This window comes from Thamnophis elegans, chromosome 4, assembly GCF_009769535.1.
Source record: "Thamnophis elegans isolate rThaEle1 chromosome 4, rThaEle1.pri, whole genome shotgun sequence".
NCBI lineage: Eukaryota > Metazoa > Chordata > Lepidosauria > Squamata > Colubridae > Thamnophis > Thamnophis elegans.
The window spans coordinates 118,718,555-118,737,890 of record NC_045544.1 but is presented as its reverse complement, the minus strand read 5'-3'; the positions used below and the strand labels follow the sequence as shown (position 1 = coordinate 118,737,890).

Here is a 19,336-nt window from a genome sequence, read left to right as displayed (position 1 = left end):
TCCCAGCGGGCTCGGAGCAACGTTCTCCCTTCACATTCAATTGTTTCTTCCTCCCACTCTTTCTCATGCAATCAAGGACGGGAGGGGGAGGGGGAGGAGCGCTAGACGCCAGCCAATCCGGTGGAGGAGAAAGAGCCGGCGCCTCATTTGAAATCTTGCTGGAGAAGGAAGCTGGCCGAAGAAGGCAGGGGTGGCATACGTAAATAGCAAACGGTAAAGGTGAGTTGGAGCAAAGGGAAGGAAGGCGAGATTGGCCGTTTTCCCCGTCCTATTAGCTCCATTATAATTTTAGTAGTGATTAGATTGATTTGTGGTGTTGGAGAAGACTCTTGAGAGTCCTTCGAACTGCAAAGAGATCAAATCAAATCAATCCTAAAGGAAATGAGCCCTGACTGTTTTTGGGAAGGACAGATCCTGAAGCTGAAACTCAGATACTTTGGCCACCAAATGAGAATTGGAAAAGTCCCCGATGTTAGGAAAGATTGAAGGCAAAGGGAGAAGGGGACTGCAGAGGATGAGGCAGTTAGATAGTGTTATCCATGCAATGAACATGAATTGGGGTAAACTCCAGGAGGAAGTGAAGGATGGGTGGGGGGGCTGGATTGCTATGGTCCATGGGGTTGGGAAGAGTTGGACACAATTTAGTGACTGAAGAAGATTAGCCAAGTCCCTGATGATGTTTTATTAGCTGATGGGTGCAGGTTCTGTTTGCTTTTGCACTGCATTTGCCTAATGCTTCACAGTTAAGCTGCCAATACATAATGCCAGGAAGGGGCGTAAGAGTCTGTGTTTTATGAGTCCCAGAACACACCCAATGCTGATTTGGTCCAAGAGAGTGATTTCTCAGCCGATTTCTGTGTCCAAGGAAAAACTAGAATCTGAAGTCTCCCTGTTAGTAATCCAGCACTTAACCAAAACTTCATGCTGCTTCTCAAGTCCACAACAATTTTATTTGATTTATTTATGCCATGCATTAACTGCTTAAGTCCCCAAGGGACTGATGCATTATATCTCCCACTTTGCATTTCTCACCATCAACATCATAAGCCTTTTTGCACAGTCTTCTAATGACCTGTGATGACTTTTTTAGTTTGGCATTCAAAGGGAGGAAACCATAATGAAATATCTTTCTTTCAAATCTTGACTTAATCAGGAAATACCTTAGACAAATAACATATCTGCCACAAATTCCGCACTGGGTGGTGATGGGTGGATAACCTTGACCAGGTATACCCCAGTTGATAAATAACTTTTAACAATAGGAATAAATATCTGGCTCAGGATTGAACTTTGGAGTTTTTGGTGCTGATGGTTTTTTTTGGGGGGTGGGTGGATGTTTCATTACCTAATTAAGTTATCTAGTTGGATCAATTAATAAGAATAGAGCTAGAAAGGACCTTGGAGATCTTCTAATCCAGTGTTTTTCAACCTTTTTTGTGCAAAGGCACACTTTTTTTATGAAAAAAATCACGAGGCACACCACCATTAGAAAATGTTAAAAAAAATTAACTCTGTGCCTATATTGACTATATATAAAGTAATTTTCCCACGGCACACCTTACACTATGTCACGGCACACTAGTGTGCCGCGGCACAGTGGCTGAAAAACACTGTTCTAATCCAACCCTCTGCTCAAGTAGGAGAACCTGTAGCATTTCAGTCTTTTCTGAAAAACCTTCAGTGATGAAGCACCTACAACTTCTGAAGGCAAGCTGTTCCACTGGTTAATTGTCCTTACTGTTAGGGGTTTTTGCCTTTATTCCAGGTTGTTTGTCTTCTTGATTAATTTCCATCCATTGTTTCTTGTCTTGCCTTCTGGTGCTTTGGAAAATAAGTTGACCCCCTGTTCTTTGTGGCAACCCCTCAAATACTGGAATACTGGTGCTATCAGCGGCGGTGGTGAGACCCCTCCTGAAGAAACCATCTTTGGATCCAGCCGTTCTTAACAATTATCGTCCAGTCTCCAACCTCCCTTTTGTGGGGAAGGTTGTTGAGAAGGTGGTGGCCTTCCAGCTCCAGTGGTCCTTGGAGGAAGCTAGTTATCTTGACCCATTCCAGTCCGGCTTCAGGCCTGGCTACAGCACAGAAACCGCTTTGGTCGCATTGACCGATGACCTCTGGAGAGCCAGGGATGGAGGCCACGCCTCCATCCTGGTTCTCCTTGACCTCTCAGCGGCTTTCGATACCATCGACCATGGTATCCTTCTGCGACGACTGCGGGAGGTGGGGGTGGGAGGCACTGTTTTGCAGTGGTTCTCCTCTTACCTCTCGGGCAGGTCGCAGTTGGTGTTAGTTGGAGGGCAGAGATCGACCCCTAGGCCCCTAACATATGGGGTGCCGCAGGGTTCGGTCTTGTCCCCCCTACTTTTCAACATCTACATGAAACCGCTGGGCGAGATCATTCGGCAGCACGGGATAAGATACCACCAGTATGCGGACGATACTCAGTTGTATCTGTCTGCCCCATGCCAACTCAATGAAGCAGTGGACGTGATGAACCAGGGCCTTGAAGCTGTTAGGGACTGGATGAGGACTAACAAGCTTGTGCTCAACCCAGATAAGACCGAGTGGCTGTTGTGTTTCCCTCCCACTAATTTGGCAAGTGTTCCATCTCTCAGGCTGGGGGGGTCAAACACTACACCCCTCAGACAGGGTCCGCAACTTGGGAGTCCTCCTGGACCCACAGCTGACTTTTGACCACCATTTGTCAGCTGTGACCAGGGGGGCATTTGCCCAGGTTCGCCTGGTGCACCAGTTGCGCCCCTACCTGAACCGGGAGGCCCTCACAACAGTCACTCGTGCCCTTGTGACCTCTAGGCTGGAGTACTGCAATGTGCTCTACATGGGGCTGCCCTTGAAGAGTATCCGGCGACTTCAGCTAGTCCAGAATGCGGCAGCGCGAGCGATTGTGGGTGCACCTCGGTTCACCCACATAACACCTATCCTCCGCGAGCTGCACTGGCTACCTGTCGATCTCCGGGTACGCTTCAAGGTGCTACTTGTCACCCATAAAGCCCTTCATGGTAGTGGATCTGGGTACTTGAGAGACCGCCTACTGCCAATTACCTCCACGCGACCAATTAGATCACATAGATTAGGCCTCCTCCGAGTTCCATCTGCCGGTCAGTGTCGACTGGCAACCACGCGGAGGAGAGCCTTCTCGGTAGTAGCTCCGACCCTTTGGAACGATCTCCCCGTGGAGATTCGTACCCTCACCACCCTCCAGACCTTCCGCACAGCCCTTAAAATCTGGCTATCCCGTCAGGCCTGGGGCTAAAGATTGTAACCCACCCGAATGGTATGAATGTTGTGTTTTTTAATTATGTATTGTTCTTATGTGTTAAATGTTTGTTTTCCCCTCCCCTTGAGTTGTAAGCCGCCCTGAGTCCCCCCAGGGAAAAGGGCGGCATATAAATAAACTTTCATAACTCATAACTCATCATGTCCTCCCTAGTCCTTTTTTCTCTAGACTAGCCATACCAAATTCCTGAAATTGTTTTCCATATGTTTTAATCTCCAGGCCCTTAATTGTCATAGTTACTCTTTGCACTTTTTCCAAAGTCTCAACATCTTTTTTGTAATGTGGTGACTAAAACTGGGTGCAGTATTCCAGATGTGATCTTACTAAGGCTTTATTAAGCAGTGCTAATACACTACTTCACGTGATTTTGATTGTATGCCTCTTACGCCACCATAGTTGGAAATGCTAATGACACGTCTCCAAGAAAACAATCAACTATGATTATTATATTGGACTTTGGATAAACCTGAGATCATAAAGTCAGAATGTTTTCAAACTGAAGAATTTAGAACTGGCACATTGAAAAACTGCTGCTTGTGTTAATGATAATTATCTTAATGTTTTGCCCAAGTCAGTGTTTTAAGCCCAACTATTTGCCCTCTGGTCAACAAAGGGCAAATTTTGCAAGTGTCAGCCCTTCACATATTTCAAAGATGCTGAGTTTCTTTTTTTAAAATGTCCTTTAATTTAAAGAAGAGAGAAGTGGGATCTTAGCCTGTTGCAAAAGCAATCCCAGCCTTCAGCATTAACTTTATAAGAATCTCCATCAAGAGCCAGTAGGGTGAAGGTGCTGGGTTAGAAACTAGGAGTCTGTGAGTTCCAAGCCTCCCTTAGGCATGAAAGCTACTGAATGACTTTGGGCCAGTCCCTCTCTCTTGGCCCAAGTCACCTCACAGGGTTTTTGTGTGGGGAAATGGAGGAAGGAATATTATATATATTTATTTCCTTGAGATCACAGGCATGTACGCAAATGCAAAAGATGTGGTAAAATATATGAATGAACCCTAGAGAATTTTTAGGAAAAATAAATCTTGGATGTCCAAGATCTTGGATGAGGTGTTGTGGAATACATTGGAGGATAGTAGATAAAGAGGGTTGTGGAAAGAAATCTCAATCTTTTTCTACTTAATAAGTGACTACTGACTATTCACTCTAAGATAACCGTTTTGCAGGCCTGCCTCTGACAAATTAAATGTCTCTGCTATCAGTCAAGCTGTTATCACAGTTCTTTGTATGGGATTGCCCAGCATCAATTAAATAACGTTAATGACACTAACAACAGGAAGTATTCTTCTCCCCATGTTGTGAACTTACGGACTATAAACTTGAGTGGCCTTTTTCCCCCCCCCCTTTCAAGGCTTTTGAAGAATCCAGCTCTGGGGAAGGATGGCATCTGTGTTCCAAACTGTGGGATCAAGCATTGGCTGGCGGAGCCATCAGATCCTGTCGGACTTTGAGGAGAGTCCTGTGCCAGATCGATTCAGGAAAAGATCTTCTGTGAACATGAATAATGTGCGGATGTCCCTCCGGAAAAGAATGCCTTTAAAAGAAGTAAAAATGAATCTTGATGAGAATCCAACTTGGGAGAGCCTGGAGGCTAAGGAGAAAAGCTCAAACCTCCAGATGCTTACAAGAACAGCCAAAAATGTATTTGGAACAATGTCACAGGTACGGATGTAGTTCGATTCATGAAAAGCTAATGAATTAAGCAGATCTCCATCTATGGCTTAGAAAGTTGATTGAACTTTGTTCCTAAATTATCAGACCTTATTAATTTTCACATGCTCTTCAAGGAATCTTTTGATGGGGAACTTTTTTTTGAACAAAACCAAAATAGAGGTACAACTAACAGGGAGCTCTGAATGGGAAGGCGTTATGGCTTTCTGAATTAAAAGTCACAGCTGGTGCAGATACTCTTCCTAATCTATTCCTCCAGGCCAAGGATATCCACAGGGAGCAAGTCAAAAAAGTCAAGATGGCGGCCGTAATCATGCAACTGAAGCCCTATTCTGGGGAGTAAGTCTCAGGCTTACTCCCCAAAGAGTGTGCATAGCATGATTATAATTTTATTTATAAAACTTATACATTGACCATCTGACTTAAATGATTTTGATAAAATAATTAATGATACTAGGTAATATATTATAGATAGATAGATAGGTAGATAGATAGATAGAATGGTTTTTATGACCTGTGGATACGTTTTGCACATTTTTAAAAACTTCCTTATTTTTATCAAGCTGCTAGGTTGCAATCTGGAGAACATCCCCATTATCTCTCAATGTCAATAAAAACTGCCTTTGTGTTTCAGAAAATGCAAAGGAACTGCCAAGGTCCCTCTCGTGCTATAGCAGCTTCGTTGGCCAAGGACCCCAGAGGAAAGAGCAGAAGTTCCACAAAAACTTCCAACGTCTCTCCTCGGACCCCTCGCCAAAACAAGAAGCTGGCTTCCATCTCAACCCCAACATCCAGCACGAAGATTGTATCCCCATCCAGCAAGAAATCTGGGTCCTGTCAGCGTAAGAAAAGTCTCCTGCCTCTACGGAGATCCATGAGGGCTGCAGCCTTGAAAAGCCCATATGGTTCTCCAGTTTCTCTTGCTGTGAGAAGGTAAGTAGGACATTTGCTAAGCTAAGAGGTAACTTGCATGATTTGCCACTTTCTCCTGCTGAGATGTTTTTTGACTCCCCAGGGCAGTCTAACTTGAGATTATCATTAAGTACCATATTTTTGGACTATAAGACATACCAAACTATAAGATGCACATAAATTTACAGGAGGTAAACAAGAAAAAAATATTTTTTGGCCTCCACACATTGTGCTTTTTCTGTCTGCATGCTGCAGTGCTCCATATGTCCTATTTTTTTTGCCAAAAACAGGCCCGTTTTTGGGCTCCTAAGCTCTCCAAATGTTGCGTTTTCATCCTCCTCAGCCCCCAGACGCACTCTGCAGGCCAAAAGTGAGCACATTTTGGGCAAAAATGGGCCATGCGGATCACTACAGAGTGCTGGGGGCTGGGGACAGCAAAAACACGACAGGCAGAGGGTTTGGGAGGCCAAAAATGTGCCTGTATTCGGTCTATAAGACGCACCTAAATTTCCATCCACTTTTAGGGGGGGGGAAGGTGCGTCTTATGCTTCAAAAATATGGTAGGTCTATCCTTGATTAAACTTTTCTGAGTCAAATCCCAGTGAACACATTTTTGCTACTCTGGCTTCTCAATGTAGATCTTCCAAAATACACTATTTTTGTTTATTTAACCACAAAGGTTCATCTTGCCTGTGGAAATGTATCTTCTCTTTTGTTTATAGTCCCTTTTCCCATCTCAGGCACTCAAGACAACTGACAAGTACACACAAAAGAATCTATTCCAGTTTGAAATCCAGTTTTAAAATGTAAATAAATAACAGCTTTAACTTTTTTTAAAAAAAAAACTGAATCCCTCTAGCAATCCAAAGGCTATACCTGTATTTTGTGGTAATATCGTCCGCAAATGGCATTATTTTGCTGTTCTGAAAAGAAGGGGATTGAACTGGAGACAGAGAAAAGTGCTATTCATTGATAGTCCAATTCACTCTTCACCTTTGCCGATCTCTTTTTGTCCTGGCAGGCAGTTGAGCTGTGACTTGGAGCTGGTCTCAACAGGCATTCGCAAACTGAAGCGCCTCTCTCATGCATTCAACGACATCATTGTTCAGGAGGAGAGGTGAGTTCTAGAAATGGTCTTGCCGTTCTCATCCCTCTGTCCATAACGGTTCCTGCAATCAGGCAGTTGTTGGGGCCTCAGATAACTTTGTGCGTGGATAAGAATGTAGGCTGGAGTCTTTGTTGTGCCACTTCAAAACAGCAGGAAACTTTGTTGTCCATTCCCAAACACAAGGGACTCTAGGGAACAAATGATACCCTGTTTCCCTGAAAATAAGACCTCCCTGGATAATAATCCCAATCGGGCTTTTGAGTGCATGCGCTAAAATAAGACCTCCCCTGAAAATAAGACCTCCCTGAAAATATTGCAACGCAGCAGCAGCCATGAGGTGACCACGCTCATCGCCTCCTGCACCTCAAAAATAATAAGACCTCTCTGAAAATAAGGCCAAGCGCTTATTTCAGGGGTCAAAAGAAAATAAGACCCTGTCTTATTTTCAGGGAAACACGGTAGCTTTGGGCAGGTTGACAACATCCTCTTGCATCTCTTGTAACACAGCCTCGGAAGTCCACATTCCAGTTTCTTATCACTTTGAAATGGGAAAGAGATGAAAACTGTAGTTTAAACCCTAACATAGAGATAATCCTCGACTTACAACCATTTGTTTAATGACCGTTCAAAGTTATAACGACACTGGAAAAAATGTGACTTGTGATTGGTTTTCACACTTACAAATGTTGATTTTGATTCCACAGGAGTCATAGAAAGCAGATTTGGGATGCATTCTGTAAGTTAGCTTATCTGCGGTACCTTGGTTCAAAAGGTTTTAACCTAAGGTGTACCATTTTACCCAGTTAAAGGTTACAGGAATCAGATTTTTTATAATATATAGATGCTCTGGACCCATAGGCCTTTGCTAAATATCCCCAAGTAACACTTATTCTACTTCTGAATATTGATTGCAAACAAGGAGCCATAATCAAAGTTGCTGTATTCTGAGCTGAAAAAAATCTCATAAATTAGAGTGACTCATAGATTAAAGCACAGAAGATACTAATTCTCAGCTGGCATTCACTGCTTTTCCAGATTTTTTTAGACTAAGTATGACAGTCCTACTTACAATGTATTATTTCTTGAAACACACCAATTTTCTGTTAAGAATACCTGACTTCTTTTGGCTATAACAATTTGCTTGAACCACACACCAGAAGTATTTATTGGACACATGCATGATTTTAATGACCTATTTGGAATATTAGCAATAGCAATAGCAGTTAGACTTATATACCGCTTCATAGGGCTTTCAGCCCTCTAAGCGGTTTATAGAGTCAGCATATTGCCCGCACAGTCTGGGTCCTCATTTCACCCACCTTGGAAGGATGGAAGGCTGAGTCAACCTTGAGCCGGTGAGATTTGAACCGCTGAACTGCAGATAACAGTCAGCTGAAGTGGCCTGCAGTACTGCACCCTAACCACTGCGCCACAAGCTTTATGGCTGAACTGGACTTTTTGAGGTCTGTTTTTTTAAAGTGCTTCTCCAGAAGAGCATCTGCACTCTAAATAACTTCTTAAGTATTTATAATTTATTTATTATTATTTTTTAATGGCTATACCATTTTTTTCAAAGTCCACCATTGTACTTCATTCATACCATGTTCATTTTGGCCTCCTGCAAAGATCTGGCATGCAGGACACAATCCATTTCTGTAGACACTCTAGTGAAAGCAAATTTTCTTTATTGCCATCCCTCAACTTTTCTCTTGCAAAAAGTGATCATGTTTCCAAACTGCTACTTATTCCCAAAGGATCAAAGCTAACTCTACAGGTACTCCTAAACTTACAACAGTTTATTTAGTGACTGTTCAAAGTTACAACTGCACTGAAAAAAGTGACTTATGATTGTTTTCCACACTTATGACCATTACAGCATTCCCCATGATCACTTGATCAAAATTCCGATGCTTGGCAAGTGATTAACACTTATGACAGTTGGGATCATGTGAGCAGCTTTTGAGGCCTTCTGACAAGCAAAGTCAATGGGGAAGCCAGATTCACTTAACAATTGTGTTATTAACTTAACAACTGCAGGGATTCACTTAGCAACTGTGGCAAGGAAGATCGTAAAATGGTGCAAAATGCACTTTAACAAATGTCGCACATAGCAACGGAAATTTTGGGCTCAAGTGTGGTTGTAGGCTGAGGACTACCTGTATTTCTCTTCATTCAAGTAGAATTAATATAATTCACAATCTCATCTAGTCTGCAGATCAGAACGAACTGTGTCCTCCTTAGGTCCTACAAAGCACTCATCAGCAACTGGAAATTTCCAGTCCAAATCTGCCTCTTTCATAACCTATTTTGATCCCAGATGCTGAATCTGTAGTGTAAGAGGTATATAAGTAGTCCTCAACTTATGATCACAACTGAGACCAGAATTTCCATTGCTAAATAGGATTAAGTGAGTTGCACCTGATTTTATGACCTTGCTTGCCATAGTTGTTAAGGGAATCACTGCAGTTAAGGGACTCACACGGTCATTAAGCAAATCTGTCTTCTCCCTTTTTACTTTGCTTGTCTGAACCTGGCTGGGAAAATCGCAAATGATGGTCACATGACTGAAGGATAAATCCATATGTTGGCTGCGAAGTGCCAGAATTTTGATCATGTGACCATAGAGATGCAGCAAGGGTCCTAAGTGGGAGGACCAGGTGTAAGTCACTGTTCTCAGGACATTTGTAACTAAATGGTCGCTAAATGAATGAATTGTTGTAAATCAGTTGTAAGTCAAGGACTACCTGCATAAGAGGAGTGTGGTTGGAAGTGTGAATCTTGTTTGAAATGTATTTAACAGAAATAATTGTGAGACGGTATTTCCCAGTCTTATGTTTTCAAGGACAGCTACATGTTAACAGGGACCTGTCAGCTCGGTGGTCCCTTTGAAGTAGTCTGAATGTCATTATCATTTCATCTTATAAATCCTTTATTCCTAATGTTCTTCCCATCTACTAGTGATATGACAGTTGCTCTGATTTGTAACTGAAGATAAAAACCATCAAGGTAAAACTTATCTTGTTTTTTTTTTTGCCTGATCTGCTTGGAGTTCATTAACATTCACAGAGATTGCCTGCATGGAACAACCCAGCTCTTTAACAGGTTAATTAATATGCATGTAAAAGTCGTCTTCTCTCTTGTTTTTTTCTGATAGCAGCATTACAGGAGAAGTAAAATGTGTGCATTGATCAAATTCCTTTGGATTGTGCTGGAAAACAACATAAGGTCTTTACTCATTTAGGGATGCTGGTTGACTTCTTTGCCCATCATTGCATTGCCCACTAAATTGCAAAACGTGGCAGACTCTTGGTTCAATTGTTCCTACTTCTGACTGTTGGCATTTTTTAGGGTTGTGATGGCTACCCTTTATGTCCTTGCGTGCTGAATGTGCAGGCGCGGGCATGACAGCACACGTGTGCGTGTCCACATCCATAATGCAATGTGCGCACAATACCTCCCACACGCGCCCTGCCCCACCTGCACATGCATGCCCACCTCCCCCCCACGTCTCACGCATGCATGTGCGACCCTCCCGCACCCCATTATGGGCTTAGCAGGCCTCCCTGAAGCCTCCTGGGACTAAAAACAAGGTGCAAGGGGTGCATAGCACCCCCCACGCATGCATGCATGACCCTCCACCCCCCGTACATGCATGCGCGGCCCTCGCAGGTGTGGCAGAGACCTGAAAATCAGCTGGCTGGCAGGAGGCATGCGTGCATGCACGGTGGAGCTGAGCTGAAACGACAGCTTGCGTGCTTACAGAGAGGGCTCCATATGCCACCTGTGGCACACATACCATAGGTTTGCTGTCACGGTTCTAGGGTCTCAGGCAGAGAGAAAGAAATACAAATCTTTCCATCTCCCATCCCTTGATCATCTTAAATTTCCCTTATGAACATTGGGCTTTCTCGAAATTGGGACAAGCGTCTCTGTCATTAATGATGTTTACAGGGCAGTCAACCCCAACCTGGTGCCAGATAGATGCCGTATCTGGACTTGACTTACATAATTCTCTAATCAACATAGCTGGAAATTGCCTCTTGGGAATAGCAGGATGGAGAATACCCTTGTAGGTTAATTTTGCATCATATTAAACCATATGTGGTTTGATCTTCCTATAGGAACTGTACCTCCGTGGTGTTATTTGCAAGAATATTATTAAATTGTGGAGAAAATTCAGAATTCTTGCCTAGTGTCTTTTGCTTTGTAATACTTTTGGAGTTTTTAGACACCTTTTAGAGATTTTATGGATGGCCTGATGATGTTAACAACACCAGGTTTGTTAACTAAACTGTTACTGGTGGTTCTGCACAATATACAGCTAAAAGTATATCAGATGCTGGGTTAACACTGGTGAGTATTGGGAGAACCTTTAGTTAGGTTGACTGTTTGAGTGCAGCTTGAAAACTGGATCTCAGCAATCAGTTGTTGTTTTTTCTGACACCCCCGATTTTATCTACTAACTTCACAGTGTCTTGACTAACTTAAAATGAAGAGCATGATATCACTGGTAGTTCTATGCTACCTCTCAGTGTAACACTCTTTTCTATATGTTGTTTTTAAAAAAATGTTATGTCTACTCTGAGTGGAGTTAAATTAAAGTAAATAATATGGTTGATAGGATTTGGTACTTGATGCTAAAAACTGTGATCAGTAATATAGCTAGGTGCTATAGGTAACTAGGTAACTAGCTAGGTGCTTTAATTATTTTAGAAGAAACATTTTCACACATGGAACTCACCTATGGGCACACTTCTGCCTTTAGATTCTACTGTAGGAAGTTGCTCACATTAATTTAAATGGAATGTTAATAACCAGTTTAGATCAGTAAATAAATCTTGGTTCATGCCATTTCTGAATTTCCTGGTAATTTCCACTGATAGAATTCCTATGCAATTGTAATGAATTACTGTTAATAACTTGAGTGCACTTAAATATTTGTCCAAACACAAAATAATGTTGTGAACATTCCTCACACAATTACTTCTCAACATTTGTTTGTAGTAATTCTCAATAAGGGTGGAAATAGCATCCATGCATGGGTTGACACTGTCCGTGCTCTGATTGGACTGAGTCTGATTATTAATTAATCAATGACCTTTATAACCTCCCTTTGTGAGTAACTCCACTCAGTTTTCGACTCAGTCCACTCTGAGACGGGCGTGTTATCCAATCTTAAGTTTAAGTTTTATTTTATTTATATGCTGCCCTATTCCCTAAAAGGGACTCAGGGCGGCGAACAACTTAAACGTGAAGGGGAAACATACAAGTACAAAATAGACATTTAAGATGACCAACAACCACACCTGTCGAGAGGGGAAGGGAGCTCATCAACCCCAGGCCTGCCGACACAGCCAGGTTTTAACGGCTTTTCGGAAAGCAGGGAGAGAGGTGAGGGTCCGAATCTCCGCGGGGAGTTCGTTCCAAAGGGCCGGAGCTGCAACAGAGAAGGCCCTCCCCCGGGTCATAGCCAGATGGCATTGGCTGGTGGATGGAACCCGGAGGAGGCCGACTCTGTGCGATCTAATGGGTCTTTGGGAGGTAATTGGCAGCAGGTGGTCTCTCAAGTACCCAGGTCCAATACCATGAAGGGCTTTATAAGTAATAACTCTTCTCTCCGTGATTGATAATATTTCCCTTGATTTGGACTGAAACATATTGGCGCTGATTCCTCTTGTTAATCATATGTATTGGTCAAGTTGGCCGTGAGTATTTCCAGATCGACTCTTACAGAGGCCCCTACACTAATAGGCCACGGGGCTTCGGCCCCCAGGCCCAAGCACCGTCTCTTTCTTTGTGAAGAGTTCGCAGCACCGTCTGCGAGGCTTGCCAAATCAGGCCACGGAGTTGATGGGCTAGGAGGCACTTGGTTCTTGCAACTGGAAGCCTTGTTGTGGCTGGTGGCCCAGGGTACGTCACAGCGACTCGGAAGCGCAACAACAATAAGGAGAGAGTGGTTGCGTGCTTAGCTCCTCTCGGCGTTCAAGGCGGAATGCGGTGCCTTCGCAAGGAGCGGCGTGAATAGCCAGCCTAGCTACATACCTCTAGCCCACTGCACCACTCTGGGGAATTCTGGGAATGATGTCCACATATTTAAAGTTGCTCTGTTCATTGCTGTTCTACAGCATTATCCTTATCAATTTGTTTTTCTAGTGCCTTTTCATACATGTTTCCTCCAGGCTCTCCAAATTTACACTGTCAGCTTCGTGGACCAGTGACTTAGCCACCACGAGGGTTTTCTGAGGAAGGAGAGGCAATGTATGTCCTTGCATGCTCTCTTGACCAACATTCCTTGGTGGTAACAGTTGTTTCTTCTTGTTTTGCAGAGATCAGGCAATCCTAAATTATTATGAAATCATGGCACAGAATATTCGTGCGGTGCAATTGCAATCCGGAAGCCTGGCTCAGTGTTTTCGGAGGCAGGCAAGGAGAGTACGGTGGACCTGTAGCAGCTGGGCTGATAGTCACTTCAAATAATATTAACCTGGAAACATTTGAAGGATGGACTTTTGAATGAGTTTTAATAAGCTTTTAAAATCCATATTGAATCGACTCCATATAAGCTTGTATTGTAAACTGCTAACTTATAAGAAACCTCATGTGTCCTTTTTATAGACTATGTCAAGGGTGTCAAACTCAAGGCCTGCGGGCCGCATCCAGCCCGTGGGGTGCTTAGATCTGGCCTGCAAGGCTGCCCTGGAAACAGTAAAGGACCGCCTCTGCCAGTGAAAATGGGCTCCCAATCTCCTGAGCTCAGTTTTAGCTGAAAGAGGGTTGCAGGAGACCATCCCAGCCGAAAATGGAGATTAGGAGCCCGTTATCACTGGTAGAGCACTCGGGCCACCACAAGCGCCCCTGATATGAGTCAAGCGGGCCACACCCACCCCAGCCTCCCAAGATCAAACACAACCCTGAGGCGGCCTTCAATGAAATTGAGTTTGACATCCCTGGACTATGTATTCAAGTTTCTACACGGAAATTTGACTCTATTTATAATCTTAAAACAAACTGAGGTTGCATTTTGGACTTTGTTCATTGTTACAGAGTCTTAACAACTTTGTATACTTTTTAATCCATGCCTTCTTTCAGCATCTTATTCTCATTATGTTTTGTTTAATGTGTTGTTGGAACTGTGGACTCTGAAAGAAAAAGTACAACGTGTAGTATGGAATCCAACTTTCTCAGAATATTTGATTGAATTAAAATAAAACACTAACATTCAATTTCTTATATCCAAAGAGATGTCTAGAAGATTATTGATAATATACTGCAATATCTTTGGGTACTGGAAGTGTTGTTCAGATTCAAAACCAACTCCATACAAGTAGTCCTCTACTTATGACAATTGAGCTCCAAATTTCCATTGCTAAGCAAGACAGTTGTTATGTTTGTTTTGTCCCATTTTATGACCTTTCTGGCCACAGTTATTAAGTGAATCACTGCAGTTGATAAGTTAGTAACATGGTTGCTAAATGAAGCTGGCTTCCCCATTGAACTTTGCTTGTCAGAAGTTCACAAAAAGAAACCCCATGATCTGGTGACACTACAACTGTTATAAATACATGCCAGTTGCCAAGTATCCAAATTTTGATCACATGACCATGGGGATGCTTCAACCGTCATGGGGAAAATGGTCAGAAGTCAGCCTTTTCAGTGTCGGCATCACTTCAAACAGTCACTAAACAAGTGGTTGTAAGTTGAGGTCTACCTGTGTACAATTTCTGTGGTCAGCTGTGGATGCCAGTTTTTAAGAAGCCATCGGAGGAAAAGAAACAAATTAGGGTGGATACTCTTTAGGAGGAACATCAGGACACCAAACCAAGAATAAAGAATCATATGATGGCTATTTTTAATATCCAGAAGGAAGTTACAAAGAAAGAAGAGTTTGTTTGTGTTCCTTTCTCCCCTCCCCAGTGATTAGCTGAGGAAAATTCCTCTCCTGAAGTTACTCTTTGCAATTAGACATAAATCACTCCTGGGCACCAATAAATTTCAATTCTTCCATATTAAAGATTTTTTTCAAAAAGGAAGCTTAAAAACTAATACAAAGTAAAAAAAGAAATAAAAGAAAACTAAGTTAAAAAAATTACAAAGAAGTGGCTTCTCACGTGCTTTACAACATTTATAAGTTCAGCTATAAATGTGTCTATGCTTACAGCACGACTTGTCTATATGCTTTCCTGTCTAATCATCAAAAATTAGGAATCATAAGTTCTTTTTTGCCTCACAAAAAGCCTGTAAGGGGTTTCAAGTCAGCAATAAATGTGTCAATTTGGCCATCTTAGCAAATTCCACCATCTTCACTAACAATTCCTCTGTTGTACATATTACCAAAACTTTCCACGATCTCACTGCAATTATCATATACAAAAGCAAAGTTCCATAATTTATTTCCAACTATTTGTACATCAGGCCCAAAAGTAAAATACAGGGTCTTAACTGTATAGTTAAAATACACTCTGAATCAGTGTATAGGTAGTTCTCAACTTACGACTAGAATTGGGACCAGAATTTCTGATACTTTGCAAAGCACTTGTTAAGTGAGATGTGCCTGATTTTATGATCTTTGCCATGGGTGTTAAGTGAAACACTGCAGCTAGGCAAATTGTGTGATTGTTAAAAGCAAATCTGACTTCCCCTATTGACTTTGGTGGGAAGGTCACAATCACATCCTGGATGCTGGGAAGCCACCTGTGGAGGTCACATGGCAATCACACCATCCCATGCTACAACCATCATTGTATGTAAGTTGCTTTTTTTCAGTGGTGTAACTTTTAAACGATCACTAAACAAGTGGCTATAAGTCAAGAACTACCTGTATATTTCTGAATCCAGAATTTTCTAGCTTTTTTACACATCGACCAAATTCTGGTATAATTTCTGTTGAGGACAGGGACATGTCTATGTCTAGTTTAATGAAAAGAAGGACTAGTGGAGACACGATAACAGTGTTCCAACATCTCAGGGGTTGCCACAAAGAAGAAGGAGTCAAACTATTCTCCAAGGCACCTGAGGGTAGAACAAGAAGCAATGAGTGGAAACTAATCAAGGAGAGAAGCAACTTAGAACTGAGGAGAAATTTCCTGACAGTTAGAACAATTAATCAGTGGAACAGCTTGCCTCCAGAAGTTGTGAGTGCCCCAACACTGGAAGTCTTTAAGAAGATGTTGGATAGCCATTTGTCTGAAACAGTATAGGGTTTCCTGCCTATGCAGTGGGTTGGACTAGAAGACCTCCAAGATTCCTTCCAACTCTGCTATTGTATTGTATAAGAGTTCAATCAATCAGAACCGAGCTAGAAGAGATCTTGGAGGTCTTCTAGTCCAGGGGTCCCTAACTCCCCATCTGTGGACTGGTACTGGGCTGCATCATGCCAGAAACTGGGCCGCACAAACAAGCGAAGCCCCATCCATGGGATGCAAGCAGCATGCGAAATCATGGCTCCTCTGGTCTACGGAAAAACCTCTACAAGGAACCACTCCGAGGTGCCCAAAATGTTGGGGACCTCTGTTCTAATCCAACACCCTACTCAAGCAGGTAACCCTATGCCATTTTAGATAGATCTGTGGTTTTGCATTGTGTGTCCAAAAAAAAGCTGCAGTAAATGCAAAGGCCTATTGAGCCAATTGTAGCCTCTCACAGTGACCAAAGTTTCATTTGGACTGAGCTAGGCTAGGTGTACCGAAATTTCTTTTTATTTTTTTCTTTGAATAGAATAACAGAGTTAGAAGGGAACTTGGAGCTCTTCTAGTCCAACCCCAGCCTAGGCAGGAAATCCTAAACCACTTCAGACAAATGGTTATTCAATATTTTCTTAAGAACTTCGGAGTAGTTTCCTAACCAAGGACAAATCAACCACTTCCTTAATGGCTTTGAGACAGATGTCTAAAAGTGAATTATTTCAGGAAATACTCTAGTTAAGTTCATGAACGCCACTAACTTCTTAATTTTATTTATCTGGTTTGGGTTTTTATGTTTGTTTTACAACAAACATGTTTGTTCTGTTATTTTAGAGCTGGACTTTGGTTCTTCTTGTGGCTATGGCTTATTGGCACGAACGTGACTAAACTGAACAATAGAATATTGTTAGTAAGGAATGTGCATATTATGTGAATATAATTAAGGTTAGTTTATAGCTTTCTCTCCATTTTGAAAATGCATAAATAAATGCATGTATGGATTTTAATCCCTGCAATATTAATGCAAAAAAAAAAAACCCAATAAAGAACCTTTGATGAAAGGGCATAGACAATCTGTTAAATCCAGTCAGATTGAAAAGTGTCAACTTCTTCCAAGTGTTACATGTAAGAAGATTGTGATCAGAAAGGTGTCTGGAAGCAGGTCTTTTCAATCATTGCTTCCACACTTTGGAATTCTCTCCCCACAGGAATCCCATCTCCTTTTTCTCTTCTAGTTTTGAGAAGGGAGTTCTCCCTAGGATAAGAGAAAGACATGTTGTGAGCTAAGGCTGGAATGTGGTGGGAACATGACTTTCTACATTTTTCTGTTTATTTTTATTGATTTTTGTCAATTTTGCTTTTGTAAGGGCTTTATATTTACTATTTAGAATTTAGAATTTTAGAATAAGAGTTGGAAGAGACCCTGGAGGCCTTCTAGTTCAAACTAGAAGGCAAAAAACCCTACACCACTTCAGACAAATGGCTATCCAACATCTTCTTAAAAACTTCCAGTGTTGGGGCATTCACAACTTCTGGAGGCAAGTTGTTCCATTGGTTAATTGTTCTAACTGTCAGGAAATCTCTTCTTAGTTCTGAGTTGCTTCTCTCCTTGATTAGTTTCCATCCATTGCTTCTTGAAGAGCTGCGTTTTCTCAGGAGGAGACTATATTGGACTGTAGGGACAGTTGATATGAATGGTAAGTTGCTCTAGAGTGTGAATTGTTTTCTTTTTTCTAGTAGGAAGCTGAAGAATTGAACTGATTATGGTGTGTGTGTGTGTATACACATCAAAAAAGTTAGGTTAGCGGCTTTGATTGCACGAACAAAGCTGTATTTTATTTTATATGGACACTTCCTTGAGCCTGCCATCTTAACTCTTCACTGGGCCCCCTGATTAACTGTTTTGAGAATTAAACTAAGAGCTACCTGTTTGCCACTCTGTTCCGCTCTGCCTTTTCCTTTCCATTTTTCAATTCAATATCTTTTTTTTTATATGGTTAATTACTGGCTAGTCAAGTTTTATAAATTAAGTACATTGACACATTTCCTGATGCATCTTGATGATTCATACCCCATCAGAATTATGTATTCTCTCAAGAGTCCCTCTTTATTATTAGAAAAGAAATAGGTTTATATATTGAAAGAAATCTAAGCTTTTCTTTTGAAGATCCCTGTTTATGAAAGGTTATCCAGGTTAGGCAAAAAATAGCCAGGAACATCATATATATATATGATTCACAAACACACACACATACACACATCTATATAATTTAATCTTTATTGTCACTTTTTTTCTGTGAACACACCGTCACAAATTAAAAAATGAAATTCTGATGCCCACTCTCAAAAGAATGTCTGTATGTGTGTGTATGTATATATCCCCATAATCACACACACACACACACACACACACACACACACATTGTTGTTAGTTGTGAAGACCCATTGCAACCCCATGGACAACGTTCCTCCAGGCCTTCTTGTCCTGTACCATGCCTCAGAGTCCATTTAAAGCTCACGCCTACTGCTTCGGTGACTCCATCCAGCCACCTCATTCTGTGTCGTCCCCTTCTTCTTTTGCCCTCAATCTTTCCCAGCATTAGGCTCCTCATTAGGTTGCCAAAGTAAGAGAGAGAGGGAGAGGGAGAGGGGGAGAGAGAGAGAGAGAGAGAGAGAGAGAGAGAGAGAGAGAGAGAAAGTACATACATACATTTACATACACACAGACAAATATATACGTATGTATGTATGTATGTATGTATGTATGTATGTATGTATGTATTTATTTAAAGTCACAACCCCTGGTATGCCCAAACATGGGAGGAAGTCTACTGCTTCCATTCTCTGTCTATCGGCTTGTCACAAGAGACCATCCAGACAGAAACCCAATATTTTTACTGTTGCCTTTGTTACATTTGTGTTGTATTTGTGCTGATAAATAAATAAAGGGAGACTAGTATAGATCTATTTCAAGCTATTTAGCTCTCATCAGCTAGCCATACCCTTACTGGGATTAGAACCTGTGCTGTATTACATTTTAGGCAGATGTGTTAACCATTAAACTACAAGGTTCTCCTCCTTATCAACTGAGCCAGGGAAATAGGTATGTATTTAAAGTCACAACCCCTGGTATGCCCAAACATGGGAGGAAGTCTACTA

General features: G+C 41.9%; 1 protein-coding gene across 1 annotated transcript; it reads left to right on the top strand.

The window, feature by feature from the left end:
- Positions 1 to 160: 160 nt before the first annotated feature.
- On the top strand, positions 161 to 13,682 carry PIMREG (PICALM interacting mitotic regulator). Its single transcript, XM_032216612.1, has 5 exons — positions 161 to 219; positions 4,659 to 4,969; positions 5,613 to 5,911; positions 6,912 to 7,007; positions 13,325 to 13,682. Exons 2-5 carry the CDS (start codon positions 4,688 to 4,690, stop codon positions 13,473 to 13,475), a joined length of 828 nt encoding a protein of 275 aa, XP_032072503.1. The 5' UTR covers positions 161 to 219; positions 4,659 to 4,687; the 3' UTR covers positions 13,476 to 13,682.
- The last annotated feature ends 5,654 nt before the right edge of the window (positions 13,683 to 19,336 follow it).

Bases quoted from the DNA above. Each gene is read 5' to 3' on its own strand.
- PIMREG (XM_032216612.1), top strand. From the start codon at position 4,688: ATGGCATCTGTGTTCCAAACTGTGGGATCAAGCATTGGCTGGCGGAGC. The intron at 5,912-6,911 runs GTAAGTAGGACA...TTGTCCTGGCAG, and splicing joins GTTTCTCTTGCTGTGAGAAG to GCAGTTGAGCTGTGACTTGG. The intron at 7,008-13,324 runs GTGAGTTCTAGA...CTTGTTTTGCAG, and splicing joins ATCATTGTTCAGGAGGAGAG to AGATCAGGCAATCCTAAATT.